The sequence below is a fragment of the Gopherus flavomarginatus genome, chromosome 3 (assembly GCF_025201925.1).
Source record: "Gopherus flavomarginatus isolate rGopFla2 chromosome 3, rGopFla2.mat.asm, whole genome shotgun sequence".
Lineage (NCBI taxonomy): Eukaryota > Metazoa > Chordata > Testudines > Testudinidae > Gopherus > Gopherus flavomarginatus.
Window position 1 is genome coordinate 187,354,160 of NC_066619.1, and position 22,428 is coordinate 187,376,587.

Below are 22,428 nucleotides of genomic sequence, written 5' to 3' on the forward strand. Positions count from 1 at the left end.
TCAACTCACCGCAGTGAAGACAGCACGGTTAGTAGATCTAAGTATGTTGACTTCAGCTACGTTATTTACGTAGCTGAAATTGTGTAATTTAGATCAATTTCCCCCTATCCCCCCCCCACCCCCCGCAGGGTGAGCTGTTGTAGGCTTGTGGCAGCCCCAGGACATGCTCCAACTGTTACTTGGAAAAGATGCTGAATTAGATGTTCTGTTATTTCTGAGAATGGTAGGGTCTGATTTTAGCCTTTTAATCTCTTTAAAATTCTATGGTCTTGTTAAAATTATTTTGAAGCATTTTTTGTCACTTTGAAAATGTCTTTAATCTAAATCTTTATAAAAATCTAATCCACCTTGTTACCGAGATGGGTTGGATAATGAAATTTAAGATTGTGTCTGCACCTTTAATCTTACATATAATCTACTGAAGTCATTAAGATCTACAATATTGCCTGTGGGCATTTGTCACAGAATTGTCACCTTGAGGCACATTTTTGTAAAAATACTGTTGGTATTTGTGGCATATCTTATTTCCCACAGCAAGACAATATTTCACTTACAGTTTAGAAAATGTTTATTTTTATTCAAACATCAATAAAATACAGTATAAAATATAATTATATCAAAACTGAAATTGTTTACATTCCTTCTGTTATCAGGGAATAAAAGTCCCCTAAACACAAATGGAGACAGGAAAAAATAAACCTGTAGTAGCATCATCTTCCACTCCACCCAGTTGGAATAATGTTTTAAAAAAGCTTCAAACAAATTGCCCCTCAAAATATCATTTTTCACAAACAGTGCTTATAATGCCTGTATGTTGTTGAACAATGTAGCCAACTTTCTGGGCAAAACTTGTATGTACATGTCAGTCATGATTTTCTGATATTCTCATTTTTTTTTGTGGTCTCCTTGCCCTTGCCTCTCAATTACTCCACACTAAATCTAACCAGAAGTTTCGAAGAGGTTTTTTTCACCTCAGAAGGTCTCTTCTCTCCCCCAACCCCGAAAGAGTCAGTTGCACTAAAAGTAACTTTTTAAAAAGCAAGCAGTAATTTACTTTGCTATTATTTCCGTAAGTAAAGTACAACTTTGAAAAGATCACATTATAGTACTTGTTCCCAAGACCATACCTGCCTTCCAAGTGCACATGAAGGTGCACAGCTTGAGTAAAAACTAAACAATATTGTTGCCACATTCTTTTAAATACTCTAAATCAGAATATTTGGCAAATCAACTCAATAGAGTTCCTAGTATGGATAAACCTAATGAAGAAGCTGTGCTGAAATTACATTTTTAGCACTAGTGTGCCAGGTATCTATCGGCGGCATTGTTAACAGCATATGTTAGTTCCATGATCTTTTTCTATATATCTTTATCATATGCAGTGGTTTCCTCTGTGTTGTCAAATGTTCCTGTATTGGTAGCAGCAGCTTTTCTCTGCTGGAAGATGAACAGTGTTTCCATACCTAGTAGCTTTTCTGACATTCTAGGGGTTTGTCTCATTACCTTATGACAGGTTTTGTAGTAAACACAAGAGTGAACTTGTTCCTATTCAAATTAGTCTACTTGGAGTCCTGTTCAATACCAGCCTTCTTCTCAGCAGGTTCTAACAGCTGTTGATTTAGCAAGCCAGCTGTTGCCATCTGAGTCCATATCAGCCAAAGCGATTCTAGCTTTTGTGGGCACGATTAATAAAATTGATTAAACTTTTTAACCGATTCAGGGTCTGAGACAATTTCTCTTGTGGTTGGGAGGGTCCTGTGTATGTGAGCAGTTGTGCTCTATTAAAAATTCCCCTAAAATGCTGACACCATAAAGTGTTGAACTTAAAAGGGATTTTGTAAAGCCATGGAAAAATTAAAGGCAACATCTCTCTTGTCATTGCCTATCTTACTGGGTTCAAGCTGAGAAACAAGCCTTCATGAAATTAAAGGTATGCAAAGCCTAAAACTGGTTTTAAAATTTTGGATAGCTTTCAGGACACGTTAGAAGTCTTAAATAAAAGAACATAGGTACGTTAATTCCTGTGTTCCATCTAGTCCGGTATCCTGCCTGCAACAGTGGCCAACACAAGCTGATTCAAAGGAAGGTATAATTAGAAAAAGCCCTCAATTAAGATCTTTAGTCAATGTTAAGCTGCAATTAAAAAAAGCAAATAAGGTGTCTAGATGCACAAGGAATGGTATGACTAATACAAGAATTGTCATTATCTAAATCAGTGGCCTTTCTCTGAAACCCTTCTGATTCTGCAAAAAGAACAGGAGCACTTGTGGCACCTTAGAGACTAACAAATTTATTTGAGCATAAGCATTTATTTGATGCGTCCGAAGAAGTGAGCTGTAGCCCCCGAAAGCTTATGCTCAAATAAATTTGTTAGTCTCTACGGTGCCACAAGTACTCCTGTTCTTTTTGCGGATACAGACTAACACGGCTGCTACTCTGATTCTGTAATATCCTTTTTGAGATGAATGACAAATACTGCACACGCTGTTCCACATGAGGGCATACCATTGACTTATGTGTGCTACTGAAATTAATTATTCATCTGTATTTCTATACACAGTAATTTTAAAAAGTGAGGAATTTGTAAGTTGTCTTTTCTCAGAATTTATGGCTTCATGTTTGTGTTGACTGATTGAAATCCATTTTCCAGCTAGCTGTGCTAGGAGTGTAGATCATTGGGGTAGACATCTGCATGAATATTTTGCTGAGGCCAGAAGTAGCCTAAAAGACCTGGGTCTTTCATCAACTGTATTGCTTCTGGCTGCAGTAGTGTAAAGATATCTGTTCAGAGTTCAATGCCAGAGGAAACCATAACTTTGGCAGCATGGAAAAAATTGTGGCTATGGAAACTAATTTGGATAGCCTGGAAATTAGCTGAATTAATTGGAATTTGTTTTCCAATGTTTTGTTACCCAGTCTTCATGAATTTAATTGTTGGCTAATTCACTATTGTGTTCCCACTTTAACTTTGATTTTGTTTGGTGGTTCTGAGTAACATACTGAATTGAGTACTTCCCAGTTGAGAGCTGTCAAGGTTCTTTCCCCACTCTGAACTTTAGGGTACAGATGTGGGGACCTGCATGAGAACCCCTAAGATTAATTACCAGCTTAGATCTGGTTGCTGCCACCACTCAAATTGTTAATGAGTCATTTGGGAAACTCTGCCTACCTCCCCCCCCAGAATATCTCCCTCTCAAACACTATAACCCTTCCCTGGGTAGCCTTGAGAGACTTCTCTGCCAATTCCCTGGTGTGTCCAGATCTAACCCCCTTGGATCTTAAAACAAGGAAAAATCAACCAGATTCATAAAAAGAAGGCTTTTAATTAAAGAAAGGTAAAAATCATCTCTGTAAAATCGGGATGGAAAATAACTTTACAGGGTAATCAGATTCATAGAGCCCAGAGAACCCCCCTCTAGCCTTAGGTTCAAAGTTACAGCAAACAGAGGTAAACCCTCTTCGCAAAGAAACATTTACAAGTTGAGAAAACAAAGTTTAACATGCCTTGCCTGGCTGTTATTTATAAGTTTGAAATACGAGAGACTGGTTCAGAAAGATTTGGAGAGCATGGATTAATGTCTGATCCCTCTTAGTCCCGAGAGCGAACAACCCCCAAAACGAAGAGCACACAAACAAAGCCTTCCCCCCCTCCCAAGATTTGAAAAAATCTTGTCCTCTTATTGGTCCTTTGGGTCAGGTGTCAGCCCTGTTACCTGAGCTTCTTAACCCTTTACAGGGAAAAGGATTTTGGTGTCTCTGGCCAGGAGGGATTTTATAGTATTGTACACAGGAGGGCTGTTACCTTTCCCTTTATAGTTATGACAAGAGCACTTGCGTGCTGCTTGTTTATTAAATAATGCCCTCTGTCCCCCCCCCCCCAAGTTTAGAAAGTGAGAGGGGTGGAGAAAGTGGGAGAGACTATAGGATTTTGAATAAAATGTTTTTAGGTAAGCCCTTAATTTTTTAAGAGTACAATATATATTTGCATACTTTATAATTCCATTATAAGCTTCCTCTAAAATGTCATGTACCTTGATAGCACAAAATTCTTTGTGTATTTAAAAAAAATCCCCTTAAAGAAAGGGGTTATTTAAAGCTAGATACTGTTTATGGATAAGGCTCCGTGTTTGTCATGGATTTCATGACTTTCTGTGACTTCTGGAGCAGCCTGTGTGTCTGGCCTGGAAGCTGCCTGAGCTGCTTGGGCAGCCTCTGGGCCAGTCACACAGGCAGCTGCTGGGGCAGTCTTGGGCCCCTCTACCCCCAGCAGCAGGAGGGGTTTTTTGGGGGTGTGTGTGTGTCAGGGCTGGGGATTGGGGTGCAGGGTGGTGCTTACCTGGGGGGGGGTTTCCTGGAAGGGCAACGAGAACTCCCCTCTTTAAGCTCCTCACTCCATGTGCTGCCTCTGCCCACAGCCACCGCCCCCGCAGCTCCCATTGGCCGCAGTTCCGAGCCAATGCGAGCTGCAGAACTGGGGCTTGGGGCAGAGCAGAGGCAGCATGTGAAGCTAGGAGCTGTAGATCACTGCTTCCCAGGAGATGGGTAAGCAATGAGCTCCACTAACCTTAACCCCCCTCCCCCGGCACGTGCGCGCGCGCACACGCGCGCACACACACCTGAGCACGCACAGTGCCCTCAGGGCCACACACACGAGGGGTACGTATTAAAAGTCATGGACAGGTCTCCGGCTGTGAATTTTTGTTTACTGCCTGTTACCTGTCCATGACTGTTACTGAAAATAGCCGTGATTAAAACATAGTCTTATTTATGGATAATGGCATCAAGGGAACTTGATTTGTACTCTGGCTTAGTATTGTGCCTTTAGGAGTTCATGTTTTTTGCCTTGAAAATATATCATTTTTGGGAACTGAAACATGGCTGTAATTAGCAGTTACCTCCTTTTGCTATAGGAAATGTTAAGTTACTCTTTTTCAGAATGTACTCCACGCATGCCTTTTTGAACCAAAAATGAAAATGCTCTCCGCTGGCTTTATAGGGGAGCCTGCCCTAGCACCTATCCCAGCACATCATCAATTGCTGTAAGGAGAGGAAGAGTTCAGCTGAGATGACCTCACCCTGATCAACAACCACCTCTGGCTATTTTTTGCTTCTCTCAGCTAGGCGACTAGTCCTCCAATTTCTTCCTCCAGCGTTGAGCTTAGAGCATTCTTCTTCGAGTGCTTGCTCATATCAATTCCACTTAGGTGTGTGCGCGCCACGTGCACAGTCATCAGGAAGTTTTTCCCCTAACAGCACCCATTGGGTTGGCTGTGGAGCCCCTTGGAAAGGCACCTCCATGGCACTCAGTATATGACCCTGCCAACATGAAACCTCCTCAGTTCCTTCTTACTACCTGTGATGGTTGTTGAAACTGTGGCTTGCTTGCACAGGTGCTCCCCTTGTTCTTATGACTCCAGGCTGCATAGCCTTAAAGACTCTAGAGCTATGCTGAAGTCGCTAGGAGTGCATACCCCAGCCACTCAGCGGAAACGCTTCAAACCTACCAGCCATGCCCTAGCCAGGACTTCGCTAGGAAGTGTGGCAGGAATGGCAGGCACAAGCTGTCCCAGTGCCAGTCTAACCAGCGCCAGATGCGGGCTTCCTTGGGCTCTAAGCGGGCCTTTTGAAGGTCTGCCTGGGGACAGCATACCAGCCAATGGACCAGATCCTCATCCCTGCTTCCTGAACTGTCTATCCCACTTCTACCATGCTTGCTCCCAAATAACATCATCTGGCTCCTTCGCTTGACATCAATGTAGAACATTTAATTCTAAAGTTTATTCCCACTTTAGTATTTCTGCTATCGGAACAGAACAATTAAAGGAGATCTGTGACTGTTGAGGTGGAAGAGTGCAATCTATTCAGACACATCAGGTGGCTGTCTCTTTTGTCAGCCATCAATAGATTACTGAAGTGCTGGAAATCACTAACTAGCTTGTAGATGAGCGGACTTTCCCCTGCAGTGGCACCTCCTGCTGGTGACTCCTGGGAATTAGCTCGATTCAGCTCCGGAGCACCCTCTGCAGGTTGGTGATCCACTGTCCTCTGGCCCCTATGTCCCTTCCTGGACCCGCTGCCCTTTTACATGGGGTGCTGCCCCCTGGCAGTAACCCCTTTCTCTCAGGGTCTCCCCTCCCCAGGGAATCCTCACTCTCTATCCCCACCTTACCTCAGTCTGTGGCTACTGCCAGTCATTGTCTGGCCCCATGCCCTGGGACAGACTACAGTATCAGCCTACTCATCACTGGTAAAGAGGGTTTGGACCTGCTGCCTGGCCTACCCCTGGGCTGCCCTCTGCAACCCCAAGTACCTATTAGCCCAATGCTAGGCAGCAGCCTGGGGCTTTCCAGGCTAGAGCTTCCCAGCTCCTCTTCCTTTCCCCAGCCCTGCTTCACTCAGGTACCTTATGTCCAGCTCTCTGCAGCCAGGTCCATCTCCTTCTATAGCTAGAGAGAGACTATCTTGGGTTTCTGGCTCCCAGCCTCTTATAGGGGCCAACTGGGCCTGATTGGAGCATGGCACAGCTGAGCCTACTTTCCCCAATCAGCTCAGGCTTCTTGCTCTAGCCACAGCCCTCTCCTGGGCAGTTTTAAGCCCTTCCGGGCAGGAGCAGAGGACCAACTTGCTACATAGCTATTTGCAGATTTTAGGAGAGAAGAGTCGCAAAGTAATTTGGAACTGCTTTGGGGATGAGGGGACTACCAATGAGGTTGCTGAACTACGTTGTCTCCTCCTGAGCCATACTTTGAAGCTATTTATCACTATTGAGGCTTTAGAAGCCAAGTGTTTTAGTGTTCTTTCATTGTATGAGCTCATCAATGGACTGAACATTAAACTGGAGAGAAGGATTAGGGACAAGTTATTTGGCTATGCAGTGAATTCTGAGCTCAAGAAACTTAAGATATTGTTGGAAGGTGTAAAAAGGACTTTATGACCTTCTGTGAAAGACTGAAGAATTTTCGGAAGCTGTGCTGGCAGCATGAAAGAAGTGGGCATGGATGAGCTCTGTGAAGAATTTGGTGTTGAGGTTTTTTACATTTCTTCTCCTGAGTTAAAGGATTGCCTGACTAGTGAGGGAGAGGTACCTGAAAATTTTCACCAAAACACAGGTCAACTTCAAGAACTTAAAGAAAATAAGCTCTTTGATATCTTTTTTTCAATATTGTGCAGGAATGCTCACATGAAGAGGGTTTTCTCTCCAATGACCACAGCTTGAAAAAATGAAAGGAGTAGGCTGGATGTAAAAAGCATGAAAGTGGAGCTTCAGAAATCTGGCTGTTTAACAAGGGACTACAAGAATATGTACTTTTGAGTTCCTCAAGAACAAAGAACTTCTGAAGGAGGCCTATGATGGGCAAAAGTATCAACACAAATAAAGGGTTATGGTACTCTGTGAATTAGGCATACCACTGAATCCACTTTTCGCTAGCAAGTCTAACTGTATTTACATTGTCACATGGTTCTCTGCACACATGAACACTGTATATTATCAAAGAAGTTCTGAGTTGTGCTGTAATTTTTATTCTGTTTTGTGTAATCATACACAACTGAATGCAAGTTCTTGATTTTTCATTAAACTAAACTAGTCAAAAATCAGAATTAGTCTTTTAGTATGATAGGAGTGAGCATGTGGCAGTGTGTTTTTTTTGGTACAGGTTTTATTAGCTAACACATCTGTATACTGGGACATGCCAGCGAGGGTGGGAACATTGTGTCATCTGTGGATCCGTCAGTGGCCACTCTAGTCATGGGGGGGACTGCAACCTATTTCCCCTTTAAAGAGCCAGTCAACCTGTGACAATGTGGAACAAAATCAATCCTAACGCTGATATAGTCCATTAGTAGACGCAGATTGTTAAACTGTGAATTATGCAGGGAAGAAAATGTTAAACAAATATTTGTTCTGTAATTAAACTGGACAACGCATCTATCTCGTAATCATGAAATACTTTCTATTCCTACCTCAACTGAAGATGTTAATCAGAATCTTTAAAGGCTGTACATTTCAAAATCAACAAATCCAAAAAACTTGTGCCATGATTTTGGGTTGGCTAATTGGCACTCTGGAGTGCTAATAACTTTTAAATAATTTTTGGGAAACTTCTGAAGAAGCTAATTATGTGCCAGTATTTATAAAACATCCTGAGCAATTAAGAGTGTTTAGCTTCATAATATTCCTAGGCAAAAGAATGGAACAACTGATGATGAGACTTCATTCTAAAAATCAGAGTACAAATATAATGGGTCTTGCCAAATGAACTGATAAGTCTGCTTGATAAAAATCACTGATGTACTATATTTGAATTACCCTAAGGCACTGATTTACTACCAAATGATATTTGTAATTAAGAAAATTAACACTACACAAAATCAGGATGACATTTTAAAAACTAACTGAAAGATCTCACAACCTAATGGTTAATGGGGAATCAACAATGAGAGAGGATATTCTAGTGAGGTCTCACAGGAATCAGTTCTCAGCTTAGTGTTGTTCATTATTGTTGTCAATGATCAGGAAGCAAGTTTAAAATCAAGCTTAAAAAGTTGATGAATGATGCAATTTGGTGAGGCAATAATAGTAATTAAAGGTCAGTGATTCAGGGTAATTTGGATGGCTAAGTAAGATAGCTGCAGTCAAACATATTTTAATTCAGCTAAATGCAATATTGTATGTTAAGGAATCATGAATATGATCTGTGGTTATATAGTGGTATACTGTATTCTGTGAAGCAGTGACTCTGAAAAGAACTTTGGTGTCATTGTAGTAAACCTTGATCATGAGCTGCCAGTGTGATGCTGTGTCAAATGTATCCAAGGAACTTGTATTTATAAATGAGTAGGGTAGTGATATTACCAGTGGAGAACTGTGTCCAGTTTTGAGTCCATCTTTTAAAAAGGATATGAAATTGGAGAGGGTTCAGCGAACAGCTGCATGCATTTGTGTCTGGAAAGTATACCTCATAATAAGAGTTAAGGAGCTTGATCTCTTATAGAGAGAAAGCTGTAATAGGTAATTTGATCACTCTGTAGAAGTACCTACCCAGAGGAGGAAAAAAAAATCTGACATTATGGTTCCTTATAATTTTAGCAGACAAAAGCATGAGAAGATTCAGTGGATGGAAGTTGAAGTTAAAAAAATTCAAAATGGGTCTGAAAAAGATTGTGATGGTAATTAGCTACTTACCGTGAAAACTAGTAAATTCATCTTTAAATTGAGACTGAATTAACTGACAAAGTTAACATAGAATTATGGTTGCCCAATGATATATGGTGTCCTTCCAGAATGTTGAGTTCAGCAACACTCATTTCTGAAAACTAGAAAATAGTGAAGGTACACGGTCATACAGTCTGAATTCTCCATTCCTGGAGCTGCCAGTAGCCACTGGGAATTGTCTATATGTATTCCAGTGGCATTCATTTCTAGGTTTGCTGTATTTGATGATGGAAGAATTAGCTGATGCAATTTGAAAGAGCTGTGATTTGTTAAATGAAGTGATTCCAAGGCCAGAAGACGACATTGTGATAATCTAATCTGACTTCCTGTATAACAAAGGCCATAGAACTTCCCAGTATAATTCCTTTTTGGGCTAGTGTTCTTGAGGGATTGTCCGCCTCTGGAGGTGTGATCTCCTTTTCCAAACCTATGAGATGAAAGGGAATGGTTGGATGTGTTCCTTGAAAGATCCAGTATGTCTCATTTCAGCTCTGTGTTGTGTATACTGTCAGTAATGGGGCATATTGGTCATCTTGTCAAGGAGATTGCCAGCAATTAGATGGGAGATGTCTGAGTTTAATGAAAGGTAAGTGAACTACAGTGTTAGATTGCATTGTGCACACAAGGGTGAAGGGGGTAGTAAAAGAGGTTGAAGGGACTGTAATATTTAGCAGATGTAGTGTTTTCTCTGAAGTGGCTTAAGTGTTTCAGCTCAGGGCAGCTGTAGGTAGCTCCTGTTCAGTACCGTGTAAAGGAAGAATGCAGGTATGTATTATGTTCATTTTGAGGCATCATGCAAAGAAGGCAGAGTTAAGGTTGCATGAGCATGTGCCTTAATTCTGTATTGACTTATGTTCACAAGTATGAATTTTGCGGAACTTGATGTTCTGGAAGAGCATGATAATAGCAACAGGCAACCTTCATTCTGCATTAACAAAGTTCTTTGTCAGTGAATTTCCTGGGGGGAAGTGGGAGTATGTGCTTTAACAAAGAAATGTGGTTGGTATGAGTTAGTGATCACTTGGACAGTTGTAATCACCATATTAGGTGTGCAGTTGAGATGTTTCATTACCTGGCCGCTGTTAATGTCTAGTTCTTACATAGTGTTTTTTGTCAGTAGATCTCAAAGAAAAAATCATTATCCCTATTCTACAGATGGAAAACTGAGGCACGTTGGGGTGAAGGCTTTGCCAAAGTCACCCTGCAGGCTAGTGGCAAAGTTGAGAATAGAGCTTAGGTTTTCTGAGTCCCAATCCACTGCCCTCTCCATTAGGCTGTGCGGTTATTTTATGGTTCCTAAGTGTTCCATTCTCCACACACATACACTTTGTTATAATGAAATGGGGATAACTGTCATGCTTTGAAGTATTTGGAAAGCGTACTTGTTAACAGGCTGAATGAGAGAAATCTCAGCCGTGGTCTGTCTAGGCTGGTGCAATATGATTAAAATAAATTCAGTGGACAATATCAATATTAAGTATTCTTTATTTTTGATTTAAATATTTGGTTGTGCAAAATTATAGGTTTTAAGCATTTTTTCAATTTTTATTGATTTTTTTTAAATTTTCACAATCTCAGGAAATTGTGAGCAGGTTACACAATAATTTAGTGATGGTATCTACTGAGATTCAAAAAGTTAAACTAATTGTCAACATCATACGTCAACATATACAAGGTAAATTATCCTTTAATCAAGTAAGTTCCCAAGCAGCATTTTTCTTTCTTTGCCTATCTGTTGATAAAAATATTTCTATAAATTGCAGTTATCTATTTGTGTGTTGCTATCCAGGTTTATCAACATTTACCAAAAAAAATCGAATCTTTCCATGCCGGTCTTTGTCTCAAACTTCACAGTTTCAGTACCTCATGGTTACAGTAACTTTAAGCATAATGAGAGAAAGCTGGTGTGTGTCTTGACTTCTTCCATCCCTGCAACATATAGCTTCCCCCCATCATTTCCAGGTAATCCTGCTCTGCCCTTTAAATCATTAGCACTTTAGAAGCGAGGTGTGCACACACAAAAGTTGTTAGACTCTGTGAATTTTAAGAAGAGCTAGCAAGAGGTCTGGGGAACACTGTATCAGGAACCTCTTGCCCAAATGAACCCCAGTTTGGATTATTACTCTTCCCTCTTCCCCCAAAAGGCGCACCAATTTTTATGACAATCCAGGTGTGCATCAGATTTTAAAACACCTAGAAGAATTGTCCTTTAAACAGTAGTCTTCTCAATCTTAACTGTAGCAGAGCTGGCACTCTGTGATAATACTGTATGAAATTAATCATCAGCAATTGCTTTGCTATATCTAGACCTCCAGGTATGAAATAGCTTTGAGAGGTATAAAATAGCTAAGGCCCTTCATTTTGGTATTTTATTTAAAATATATATATTCTGGGAATTGATCAGTGTTCATAAATTTTAAGAAATGGTGAAAACTGGTTAAAAAACAGAATGAAGGGTGAGGGAGGTGCTTGGTACTCATGAAGCCTGGGAATGCTCAAAATGTAGTGGTCAGCGTGCTCTTTGACTGGGAACGAGCTCCCTACTTGTCTCACTTCTTTCATAAACAGATAGCTAAGGGTTAATGTCTCTTTCACCTGAAATAAAGTAACCTGAAGCACCTAACCAGAGGACCAATCAGGAAACGAGACTTTTTCAGGTCTGGGTGGAGGGAAGTTTGTGTCTGAGTTCTTTGTCTTGAATCTGTCCCTCTCGGCTATGGGAAGGATTTTTCTATTTCCTGCTTTCTAATCTTCTGTTTCCAAGTTGTGAGTACAAAGATAGGTTTGTTTTTTTGTATTTACATGTATGTGTTGCTGGAGTGCTTTGAATTGTATTCTTTTTGAATAAGGCTGTTTATTCATATTTCTTTTAAGCAATTGACCCTGTATTTGTCACCTTAATACAGAGAGACCATTTTTATGTATTTTTCTTTCTTTTTACATAAAGCTTTCTTTTTAAGACCTGTAGGAGTTTTTCTTTAGTGGGGAACTCCAGGGAATTGAGTCTGTGCTCACCAGGGAATTGGTGGGAGGAAGAAGTCAGGGGGAAATCTGTGTGTGTTAGATTTACTAACCTGACTTTGTATTCCCTCTGGGTGAGGGGGGAAAAGAGATTAGCTCTCGGTACTTCTGTTTTCCAAGGCTGGAAACGGGGAGGGTGGAATCCCTCTGTTTAGATTCACGGAGCTTGCTTCTGTGTGTCTCTCCAGGAACACCTGGAGGGGGGAAGGGAAAAGGTTTATTTCCCTTTGTTGTGAGACTCAAGGGATTTGGGTCTTGGGGTCCCCAGGGAAGGTTTGGGGGGACCAGAGTGCCCCAAAACACTCTATTTTTTGGGTGGTGGCAGCTTTACCAGGTCCAAGCTGGTAACTAAGCTTGAAGGTTTTCATGCTAACCCCCATATTTTGGACGCTAAGGTCCAAATCTGGGACTAGGTTATGACAACTTCCCACCACACAGAGGAAGTGTAGGTGCTGTGCTGAAGGGCTGGGGCTAGGATGAGGCCCTTTCTGGCGGGGTATGGTCTTGGCTGCTGTAACCTGGGTTTCTGCCAGTCTGTCCCAGGGGACAGAGCCTTGTCTCCTCCTGCTGGACAGATCTGAAGGGCCAGGCTCAGGAAGGGACTCTATCCAGCATGAGGTGGGAGGGCAGTACTCACAGGGTGTAGCCTGTAACACCTCACTTGCAGAGTCCCTGCCAGCTTGCCTATGCAGAGGAATGAAACTGCCAGTTGGTGAAGTGGGGGAGCAAGACGGGCAGGGAGTCTAGTTCCAGCAGCCATAAACACGTGTACCCTGGTCCTTCAGCATCACCCCATCTGCTTCCACTACAAAAAAAAAGTCCCAGGTCTCCCAAAAAAGCCAAAATTCAGGTAAAAATTGGTAAAACCGACATGTTGGCTTTTTCAAAACCCAGGAATTGTTCTGAGAAAATTGGTAAATACCAAAAACAAAAGCCTTATAAAGTACCCTGTTAATCGCATTGTGGTCTCAGCTGAATGAGAACCCCATAGGAATGAATACAGCCTGAAATAATAGCTGTGAGCCATTTGAGCTGCTCCATTGATTTCAGTGAGTGTTTCCATTCCCCTCAGTGGTGCTTGAGAAACCTATGATGTGCATTAAGCATGCCCATTCTCAGCTCTGCCCCGGTCTCAGTAGTATGTTCTTGGCTCATACTCTGAGGATGCTTGTTGTCCAGTCCCCAGGGTTTCCCTAGATGCCGTCTCATGTAGGGTAGAGAGAGGGGCTCTGACCCTCCTTGAGGGACCAGCTCTCAGATCCCATGTGGGGCCAGAAAGAGGGGCTCCCCAGATCCTAGATTCTGGGAGGCAGGAAGTAGGGGGTCAGATCCTGGCACATGCAGGGAGAAGGGCTAACAGCCAAAGGGACAAGTAAGTCCTCCAGATCTCAGCTTGTGAGGTGGGAGGGGTAGAGACACCACCAGACTGGCAGTTCCCCCCAGATCCCAGCATACATGGCTGGCAGAAAGAGAGTCAGATCCCCAGAAGGGCAAGGCCCCCCACATCCTAGTTCCCATAGGAGAGTAGGGAGAGGGGACTCGTAGCTCCTAGGGGGCAGGTGGCCCGCAGATACTGGCGCACACCTGGAGGAGAGGTGCTCAGATCTCGCAAGAAGAGGCATTTCCCACCCCAACCAACTCCTGGTTGGGTCTGCCCCTTGTCTTCCCCATTCTGCCTGCCACTTTGCACCCAGTCCCTCTGCCCTACCACCCATCCCCATTTCTCTCTCCTTCTCTGGCTGCAGCTCCAAATTCCTCTCCCCCATTCTCACGAATTTCATTTGTCTCCCAGCAACTATTCACATATATAACTGTTTTCAAGAATATTTTGATTTTATTTCCCCTGATGTAATGATAACCTGACAGATGGGTTTTAGCAGTGTGCTTACAGACCTTTTCTAGATTTCTGTTCTAGGTGGGATTCAAACTGACACTAGCTGGATTGCTCAGGCTATTTTTCATCTCCTTGAGCTATCCAGTTGATTTGATACAGACCCTCCTGGCTCCTCTCTCTGAACATGCTTTGTGAAAACTGTTAACTCATGAGCATTAGGCATGAGAGTTAAACTCTTTGGTGAACGCTTTCATGAAATGTGCCCTCCCAAAGGGCCAGTGGGTGCCAAACTCTAGGTGGGGATAACTCTTGAGCACCTGAGATTCCTGGAACAGGATCAGAGCCCTAGTTCGATCCCCAGGTCTAGGCAAAAAACTTTGGTAGAGTGTATTAACTAGTCTTACCAAAAAAAGCTGTTTGGGGGCTGTTTAGGAACCACTTTGTCAAATTACCCCAAATTTGGAGTCACTAACCTCCAAGAAGCACACCAAATTTCAAGGCAATCTGAGTAAGCCTGCAGATTTTAGAGCACTTAAAGTATATCTACAATGCAATTGAAAATCTTTGGCTGGCCCATGCCAGCTGGCTAGTGCTGCAGTGCTGTTATACTGTAGTGCAGACTTCTGCAGCCTGAGCTCTGGGACTCTCTCACTTTTACAGCCCAGGTTACAGCCTGAGCCTGGAAGTCTACTTTGCAATGAAACAGCCCTATAGCCTGAGTCCATGTCAGCTGGTATGAGCCAGCCATGGGTGTCTAATTGCAGTGTAGACATACCCTTAGAATCAAGCTTTAAATAGAAAGCTGGTCTTAGGCCTGGTCTACACTACGGGGTTAGGTTAAATTTAGCCACGTTGGGTCGATTTTAAAAATGAATGCATCCAGACAACCAACCCCATTCCGTCGACCTAATGGGCTCTTAAAATCGACTTCTGTACTCCTCCCTGGCAAGGGGAGTAGCACTAAAATCGACTTTGGGATGAATATGGGGTAGTGTGGACACACATCGATAGTATTGGCCTCTGGGAGCTATCCCAAAGTGCTCCATTTTGATCACTCTGAACAGCACTTAGAACTCTAATGCACTAGCCAGGTACAAAGGAAAAGCTCTGGGAACTTTTGAATTTCATTTCCTGTTTGGTCAGCATGGTGAACTCAGCAGCACAGGTGACCATGCAGTCCCCCCAGAATAATAGCACATAGAATATTTCTACGCTCCCCCTATCATCTCCATCCCTGAGGTTATCGCAGATTAGAAGGCGAAAAAAAGCATTTGCGATGCCTTATTTTCTGAGCTTATGCAAACCTCCTGCACTGATAGGGCACAGCTTAATGCATGGAGGCATTCAGTGGCAGAGGCCAGGAAAGAATTGAGTAAGTGCGAAGAGTGGAGGCAGGACACAATGCTGAGGCTAATGGGGGAGCAAACTGACATGATGAAGCATCTGTTGGAGTTGCGGGAAAGCCAACCAGAGCACAGACCCCCACTGCATCCACTGTATAACCGCCTACCCTCCTCCCCATGTTCCATAGTCTTCTCACCCAGATGCCCAAGAATGCGGGAGGCTCTGGGCACCCAGCCACTCCACTCCAGAGGATGTCCCAAGCAACAGAAGGCTGTCATTCAAACGGTTTGATTTTTAGTGTGGCTACAATAAGCAATGTGGCCTTGTCCTTCCCTCCTCCCTCATCCCACCCGGGCTACATTGTCTGTTATCTTTTTTCTTAATTAATAAAGAATACATGGTTTCAAACAGTAGTTACTTTATTTTGAAGGGAGAGGGTGGTTGGCTTACAGGGAATTAAAATCAACAAAGGGGGTGGGTTTGCATCAAGGAGAAACACACACAACCATCACACCGAAGTCTGGCCAGTTATGAAACTGGCTTTAAAGCCTTTCTGATGCACAGCACACCTTGCTGTGCTCTTTTAATCACCCTGGTGTCTGGCTGCTCAAAATCGGACACAAAGTGATTTGCCTCAACCTCCCACCCCATCATAAACATCTCCCCTTTACCCTCACAGATATGGAGCATACAGCAAGCAGCAATAACAATGGGAATGTTGGTTGCGCTGATGTCTGACCAACAGTGCCAGCGAGCATTTAAACTTCCGAAGACACATTGTACCACCATCTGCACTTGCTCAACCTATAGTTGAACTGCTCCTTACCACTGACCAGGCTTCATGAACGGATCCCCGAGCTCGTCGCTAGGGAGCAGGAGAGCAGAGTTCCAGTGGAAGCGGTGGATGATGACGGTTAGCAGTCCTATTGCACTGTCTGCTTCGAAGGCAAGGAGCTGTTGCTCTGTAGCAATACCAGCTGCTGCGGTTGCTTCTGTGTAGAATGCTTAGAGTTCCGGGTAGGGCAAGGTACCTCAGCCAAGGCGAAAGAGCAAGAGCTCTGGAGCTGTTACATGTGTCAACCACAGAAGTGCTATGGGGTGTTACAGCGCTGACTGGACTGGAATGTATGGCTGCAAGAGTTCTTCACCAGCAACAGAGGACAGGAATATGATGCACCTAAAATCTAAAAAGGCCCACACATTTCCCAGTGTCACTGCCCTTGATAACAGAACGTCAATGATTGCATTGACTACTTGGATCACAGCAGCCCCTACAGTAGACTTGCCCACAGCAGCAGCGGTGACAGTGAGCTGAGCAGGCTCCATGCTTGCTGTGGTATGCCATCTGCATGGATAACCCAGGAAAAAAGGTGTGAAACGACTGTCTGCCGTTGCTTTCACGGACGGAGAGGCAACTGATGACATACCCAAAATCGCCCGCGACAATGTTTTTTGCCCCATCAGGCACTGGGAGCTGAACCCAGAATTCCAATGAGCGGTGGAGACTGCGGGAACTGTGGGATAGCTACCACACTGCACTGTTCCGCAAGTTAATACTAGCCACGGTAGTGAAAATGCACTCCGACTTAATGCGCTAAGTGTGGACATATGCAATCATCTGTATAAAATCGATGTCTAAAAATTGACTTCTATAAAATCGACCTAATTTCGTAGTGTAGACATACCCAGAGTGGGTCAGCCACACATTATTGGACCTCGTGATGTTTTCCTGGATAATATGGAGAAATAATTCCCTTCATTATAGGGACCCGTGTTATGCAGGTGATCATATAATTGTAAACGGCATATGTCAAAATATCTGGTCAAAGTAAACAGCCTTAAATCAAACTCATAAAGTCTCAAACAGCATTTTTCTTTCTTTTCCTATCTGAAATTTGACACATGTATATGTGTATGGAGAAATCAACATTTGCTAACAAAAATCTAATCCTTCCAAGCCTGGGTATAAAGTAGCATTGTTGAATGGGTTTCACTCCTGCTTTTTTCAGCTTTTTTTATTTACTTTACTGACTGTGGCTTGGTTATGAGCAACAGTTTTCTGCACAGAATATTTTTTGCAGTCATCAGTGTTTGAAATAGGTATTTCTGTGTAAATGGGCAAACTTCTGTTTAATATTCTGTTTGTGTGTGTATCTTTTTTTTTTCTTGTTTTCTATGTTCCAGGCAATGTTCTCTGGTAAAACTAGTATATGAGTTATTAGGGGGAAAAAAAATTACTAGGGATTTATGAATTTGTAATAAGTTCTTTATCATGTACCTTTACACAATGGTAGGTATGAAAGAATTTGATCTTTAAAATATTAGTTTCTGATAAAATATGTTTTGCAGATTTGCTCATTTTTTAATCAGCCTTTTTTCAGATTTAGGTCCAGACTTTTAAAGGTAGCACTTAAGTGATGTAAGAGCCTAAATCTCTTTTTTTTTTTTTTCAGAAAGGGGAAATCCCATAGATTCCAAAATCCCTGTTGAAAATGAGATTTAGGCTCATAAATCAATTACGCATCACAATGCTGAGTGCTGCAATACCTAAATATCTTGAAAAATATGGGCCTAAGATCCCAATATTTTATGATGCAGACAATTGTGTCAAAGATTTTATTTTCATTGTATAATTTACCTAATATTGAAATCCCTGAAATTTTGTAGCAACTTGTAAATATGTATGAAAATAAATTATATAGCTCCCAGTCTAGCACAGCACTTATACATGTGCTTAACTTTAAGCACATGAATAGTCTCAATTATTTAAAAATACACTGACTAGAGTGGAACTACTTATCTGCTTGGCTGTATTGGGCCACAGAAAAGAATTTGAGCATTGTATTAAGGATTAAGGAGCAAATTTTTTGTATATACTCTTCCACACTTGGTTTTTCTAATATAAAAGCATAATCAAAATGTAATTTCTTACCTGGAAATGTTTTTTCTCCTTCCCTTTAGAACGGCCAAATTCCGCTAAAGTTATAAAAGCAGGGAAACCGAAGACCAGGAAACCCAGCAAGGTTTGTATTTGACAGAAAGCAGTTTAATCTGTGAGTCTCAGGTCTGATTAGATTGAGACCATATAATACAGTCTATTGATTTGAACTAACATTTTAACTGCACTGTTGATATAAGAAATGTAAATTACCAATAGAGAAATATTTTTTTCCTAAATATTTTATCTGTATAAGTAGCTGGTATTGTTCAAGTAAATTTTAGTTTGCTGGGAAATGTTTAGGTTGCATCCTAAAGATGTGTTATGATCTCCCTGGCTGATGGGTTAATTAAGGTGATAGTAGGAGCAGGGGGAGTCAAAAAAGGGGACATGATCAAAAATTTAGAAAGAGTTGAAGGCTGTAGCATCGGAAGCAGCAAAGAGAGAGTTTTTGTAAAGAGTATAGCAGGATTATCTGGTAAACAAATATAGAGGATAGTATGCAGAAACAGTAGTACGTATGAACACACAAGATTCTGATGAGGTGGTAACCACAGAAGCAAAGCTAGACTGGTGTGTGGTGGTCTTTTTTTCTCCTGGGGGAATTTTGTGCACCTGTGCATGCGTGGAAAGCAAAGGGAAGCAGTGCGGGGGCAGGGAGGGGAGTCTGGGGACACCCATGAACACAGTTGGGGGTGGGCAATGCCCCCCCAAAACAGAGGCAAGGGGTGGAGGGGCACATGGTATCACTTGCCATTGCCTTCCCCAATTTCTGTACATGCAGAGCTGCCCTGCTGTATGAGGATGCTGCTGCACTCTGCAGCAGGATGCCGCTTCCTGGGTCCTAGTGTCAGTTGTTCTCTCTTTCTGTGTGTACAACAGTGAGTGCCCACAGTGTGGCAGGGCAAGCGGGGGGAGAGGCAGTGGAGAAAGAAAGGGGTGGGATGAGAGGGATGTGGAAAGGAGAGATGGGGAGGGGATATGGAAATCAGGAGGGGGGAATGGGAGTCTGGCATGTAGCATCCCCTCAACAGCAGTTATAGCTGGGGCTCCCTGTTAAGCAGACCTTTTGAACCCCGACTCTGAGCCCCCTGCACCTGGACCCCCACTCTCCCAGCGCCTGAACCTTTCCACTAAGTCCCCCACATCCAGACCCTCCTGCTGAGCCCTAGACCCGCTCCCCCCCAAACCCCTCTGCTGAGCACCAACCACCTTCACCTGGACCCCACTGCAGCGTCCCATTGCCCCTGCAAACCCCCAGCGAGCACTGTGCATCCACATCCCCCACTGAGCCGCGCGCATACAGATTGCCCTTCACAGAACCCTCTCACTCTATGCCTGGATCCCTCCACACTTAGGCTCAGCCCAGCAGAATCCATCTGCCCACACTGGTGTGTCTGGTGCAAAGAAGCAGTGCTGGCTCTTGCACTGTCAGGGTTGGGTGCAGCCTCATGGCCAAGTCCCTGTCTCAGGGAGGAGGTAGTGCTGTAGGGTGATCTTCCACCTCCATGCAACGAGTGGCCTTCACTCTCCACTGCCACGCTGGAGCCTCTACATTTATTTATTCACAAATAAAACTTTTGCAGAATTTTTATTTTGGGGAGGCAGAATTTTTAAGTTTTTGGCACGCAGTTCCCTCAAGAGTAATCTTTGGAGCCTGATGATTAGTGTTGTCTTAGGTTTCTTGTGTTTTCCAATTTTATAGTAAGAATAAAATTAATTTGTATATTTCATTGTGTATATAACATTTCAGATTTCTTATGTCTGATTTCTAAGAGTAGATGGCTTATCTGACTCCAAGTGTACAAAGTAGTTTGAACTTTTAAACATGAAGCAGCAGTTATGTATGTAATCTAATGTTGGAGAAGATTTTTCCAGTGGTTTTAAAATATTTGTGACTATAAAAATACCTTTGAATTTTATTTAGGGTCAGTTATATTTTATTTTTATAATTAAATGATTCTGAAGCTTCAAAATAATATCTGGTGATGTTGACCTTAGGAGCAATAACAGATTGCTTCCAGTGAAAATTTGTCAACATTTTAAACATTTCTTGTTTTTCAAAAAAAGCTATTCTTTTAGCATCAAATGCTTTTTTTAATTGAAAGCCTGAGATTCTTTGAATGATTGATTGCATTTGTCCATCTTAAATGTTGCATGGCTCATGCAACCGTGCAGTGTTTTCTCCCTGGCAGTACCTGGAGGGATGGCCACGCATGCACCCTAGTTTCTCTCATGCCCCTCCCTTCCTTCTGTTCCTTTTAACTGCCTGGTGGCTGGAGCGTGTTACTGTGCTTTGGTACAGTCCCTCATTCCTCTGTGAACATACAAAGATTGTATATAATTATAATTCTCAGTTAGTAGTACTCATTTTTTTATCCATTTGGACATTTGTTTCTTTAATTTATTTGCTCTAGGTCAGTGAGCTTCTCCAAGTTTTGGTTGGTACTGGGGGAAGGCTACGCCAAGGCGCCTGGCTTTATGCCTTGTTCCCAGTGTCAAAAACCAATCGCTCATTAGTAATCCCCACTCTCACTGTTCCATATCAGAGACAGGTGTCTGATCTTCTGCAGCTACAGATCAAGAAAAAGGAAGTGCCTTAGATATATTTTCACGGAGGCCATTCTTCACACGGCTCGGTTGGTGCTGGGGAGTGAATCGACTGTTCCTTCACAAGTACTCCTCCAGCCTTGCTAATTGACATTTGACTAAAGGAGATCTCCTTCATTAGAGTCATCCTCCAGCAAGCCTACGCACTTGGAGCATTCTTATTTCACTTCTTCAATATCCTTGGTGCAGGACTCCTCTACAGCAGAAGCTCAGTGGTTTGAGCATTGGCCTGCTAAACCCAGGGTTGTGAAGGATCTGGGGCAAAAATCTGTCAGGGACGGTACTTGGTCCTGCTGTGAAGGCAGAGGACTGGACTCAATGACCTTTCATAGTCCCTTCCAGTTCTATGAGACAGGGATATCTCCATATTAAAGTAAGCCACTCTGGTACGAAAGGTTGGTTACTTTGTCTCGCAGGTCCCTGGTACCATCTCACAGTGACTGTCATAGGACTGAGCTGTTGACTCTTGTACACATATGGGGGCCATTGAGGCAGGCTACTTTATTGGTGACTATAATGGATCTGTCACTTCTGCTTACTGTGGGTCAACTGTCTATCTTAATGTCAACAAAACTGAAGCTACATAATTACAAAGGACGTGTTGTGCCTCTCAGTGTTTGTATCACCATTTATTCATGGTGAAGGCTATTTACTGGTACTATTGCATGCAGCGCAGACTTTTACCAGCATTGGTGTCTGTTATGGCAGCCTTTCTCTGAAGACCAGTACCATCTTCCTTAGCTGCTTCTGTGATGACATCTAGGCCTACGATACCTGCTCCACCTCTGTGCTCAGTATGAAAGCCAGGTACTGCATTCTCACCATAGATCTTAGGCCTGGTCATTTGTCTCTTCCCAGAATTGCACCAATGTGATCTTCAAAGTAGTCCTACTTCTCATTGGAATTCAGAGTGGGTTCCTATGCCTCTCATTACAGACAGTCCAATTCACCCTCCAGACCTCATTCCTACTCTCGTAGAAGACACCCATCAAGAGTGGATTGAAGGGTTGGGTGGCCTGGTCTTGACTCAATTGGACTCTCCTCCCATATCAGTCTCCTCATTGGCCTTTCTCTGGCATCAAGATTGTCATCCTCACAGAAGCCGGTCTCTGAGAAAGGAGAGGCTTCCCTGACTAGTATCAATAGACAAGTGATCATTGATACAAAATAGTCTACAGACACTATGCTACAGGCCATTCCTCAACCTCCCTTGGATTTACCTTCTACTTTGGTTGTGCAGGACTTGCCTCAAGAGGGATCTAATGAGGCTCTGGTACCAGAAGCTGCTTCTCTGCTACCGATGTCTTCAGAGTTTACCAAGAACTGAAAAGGACAGCTGCAGCCCTTGGTGTTCAAATAGAACTAGTGGAGGAAAAGTCTCCTAAATTTATAGATATGTTACACCCAACTATGGCAGTGACGGTAGCCCTTCCTAAAAATGAGAGGATAATGGCTACTAAGTCACTC

The 22,428-nt window shown here is 42.8% G+C and overlaps 1 protein-coding gene across 5 annotated transcripts in view; it reads left to right on the forward strand.

Moving 5' to 3' along the window:
- Nucleotides 1-22,428, forward strand: part of LARP1B (La ribonucleoprotein 1B) — a 115,933-nt gene that overhangs the window by 8,197 nt on the left and 85,308 nt on the right. For all 5 annotated transcript variants that reach the window (XM_050946249.1, XM_050946247.1, XM_050946248.1 and 2 more), the window contains exon 2: nt 18,375-18,436. In XM_050946249.1, the coding sequence (XP_050802206.1) occupies nt 18,375-18,436 (62 nt within the window). The remainder of the gene's footprint in view (nt 1-18,374; nt 18,437-22,428) is intronic.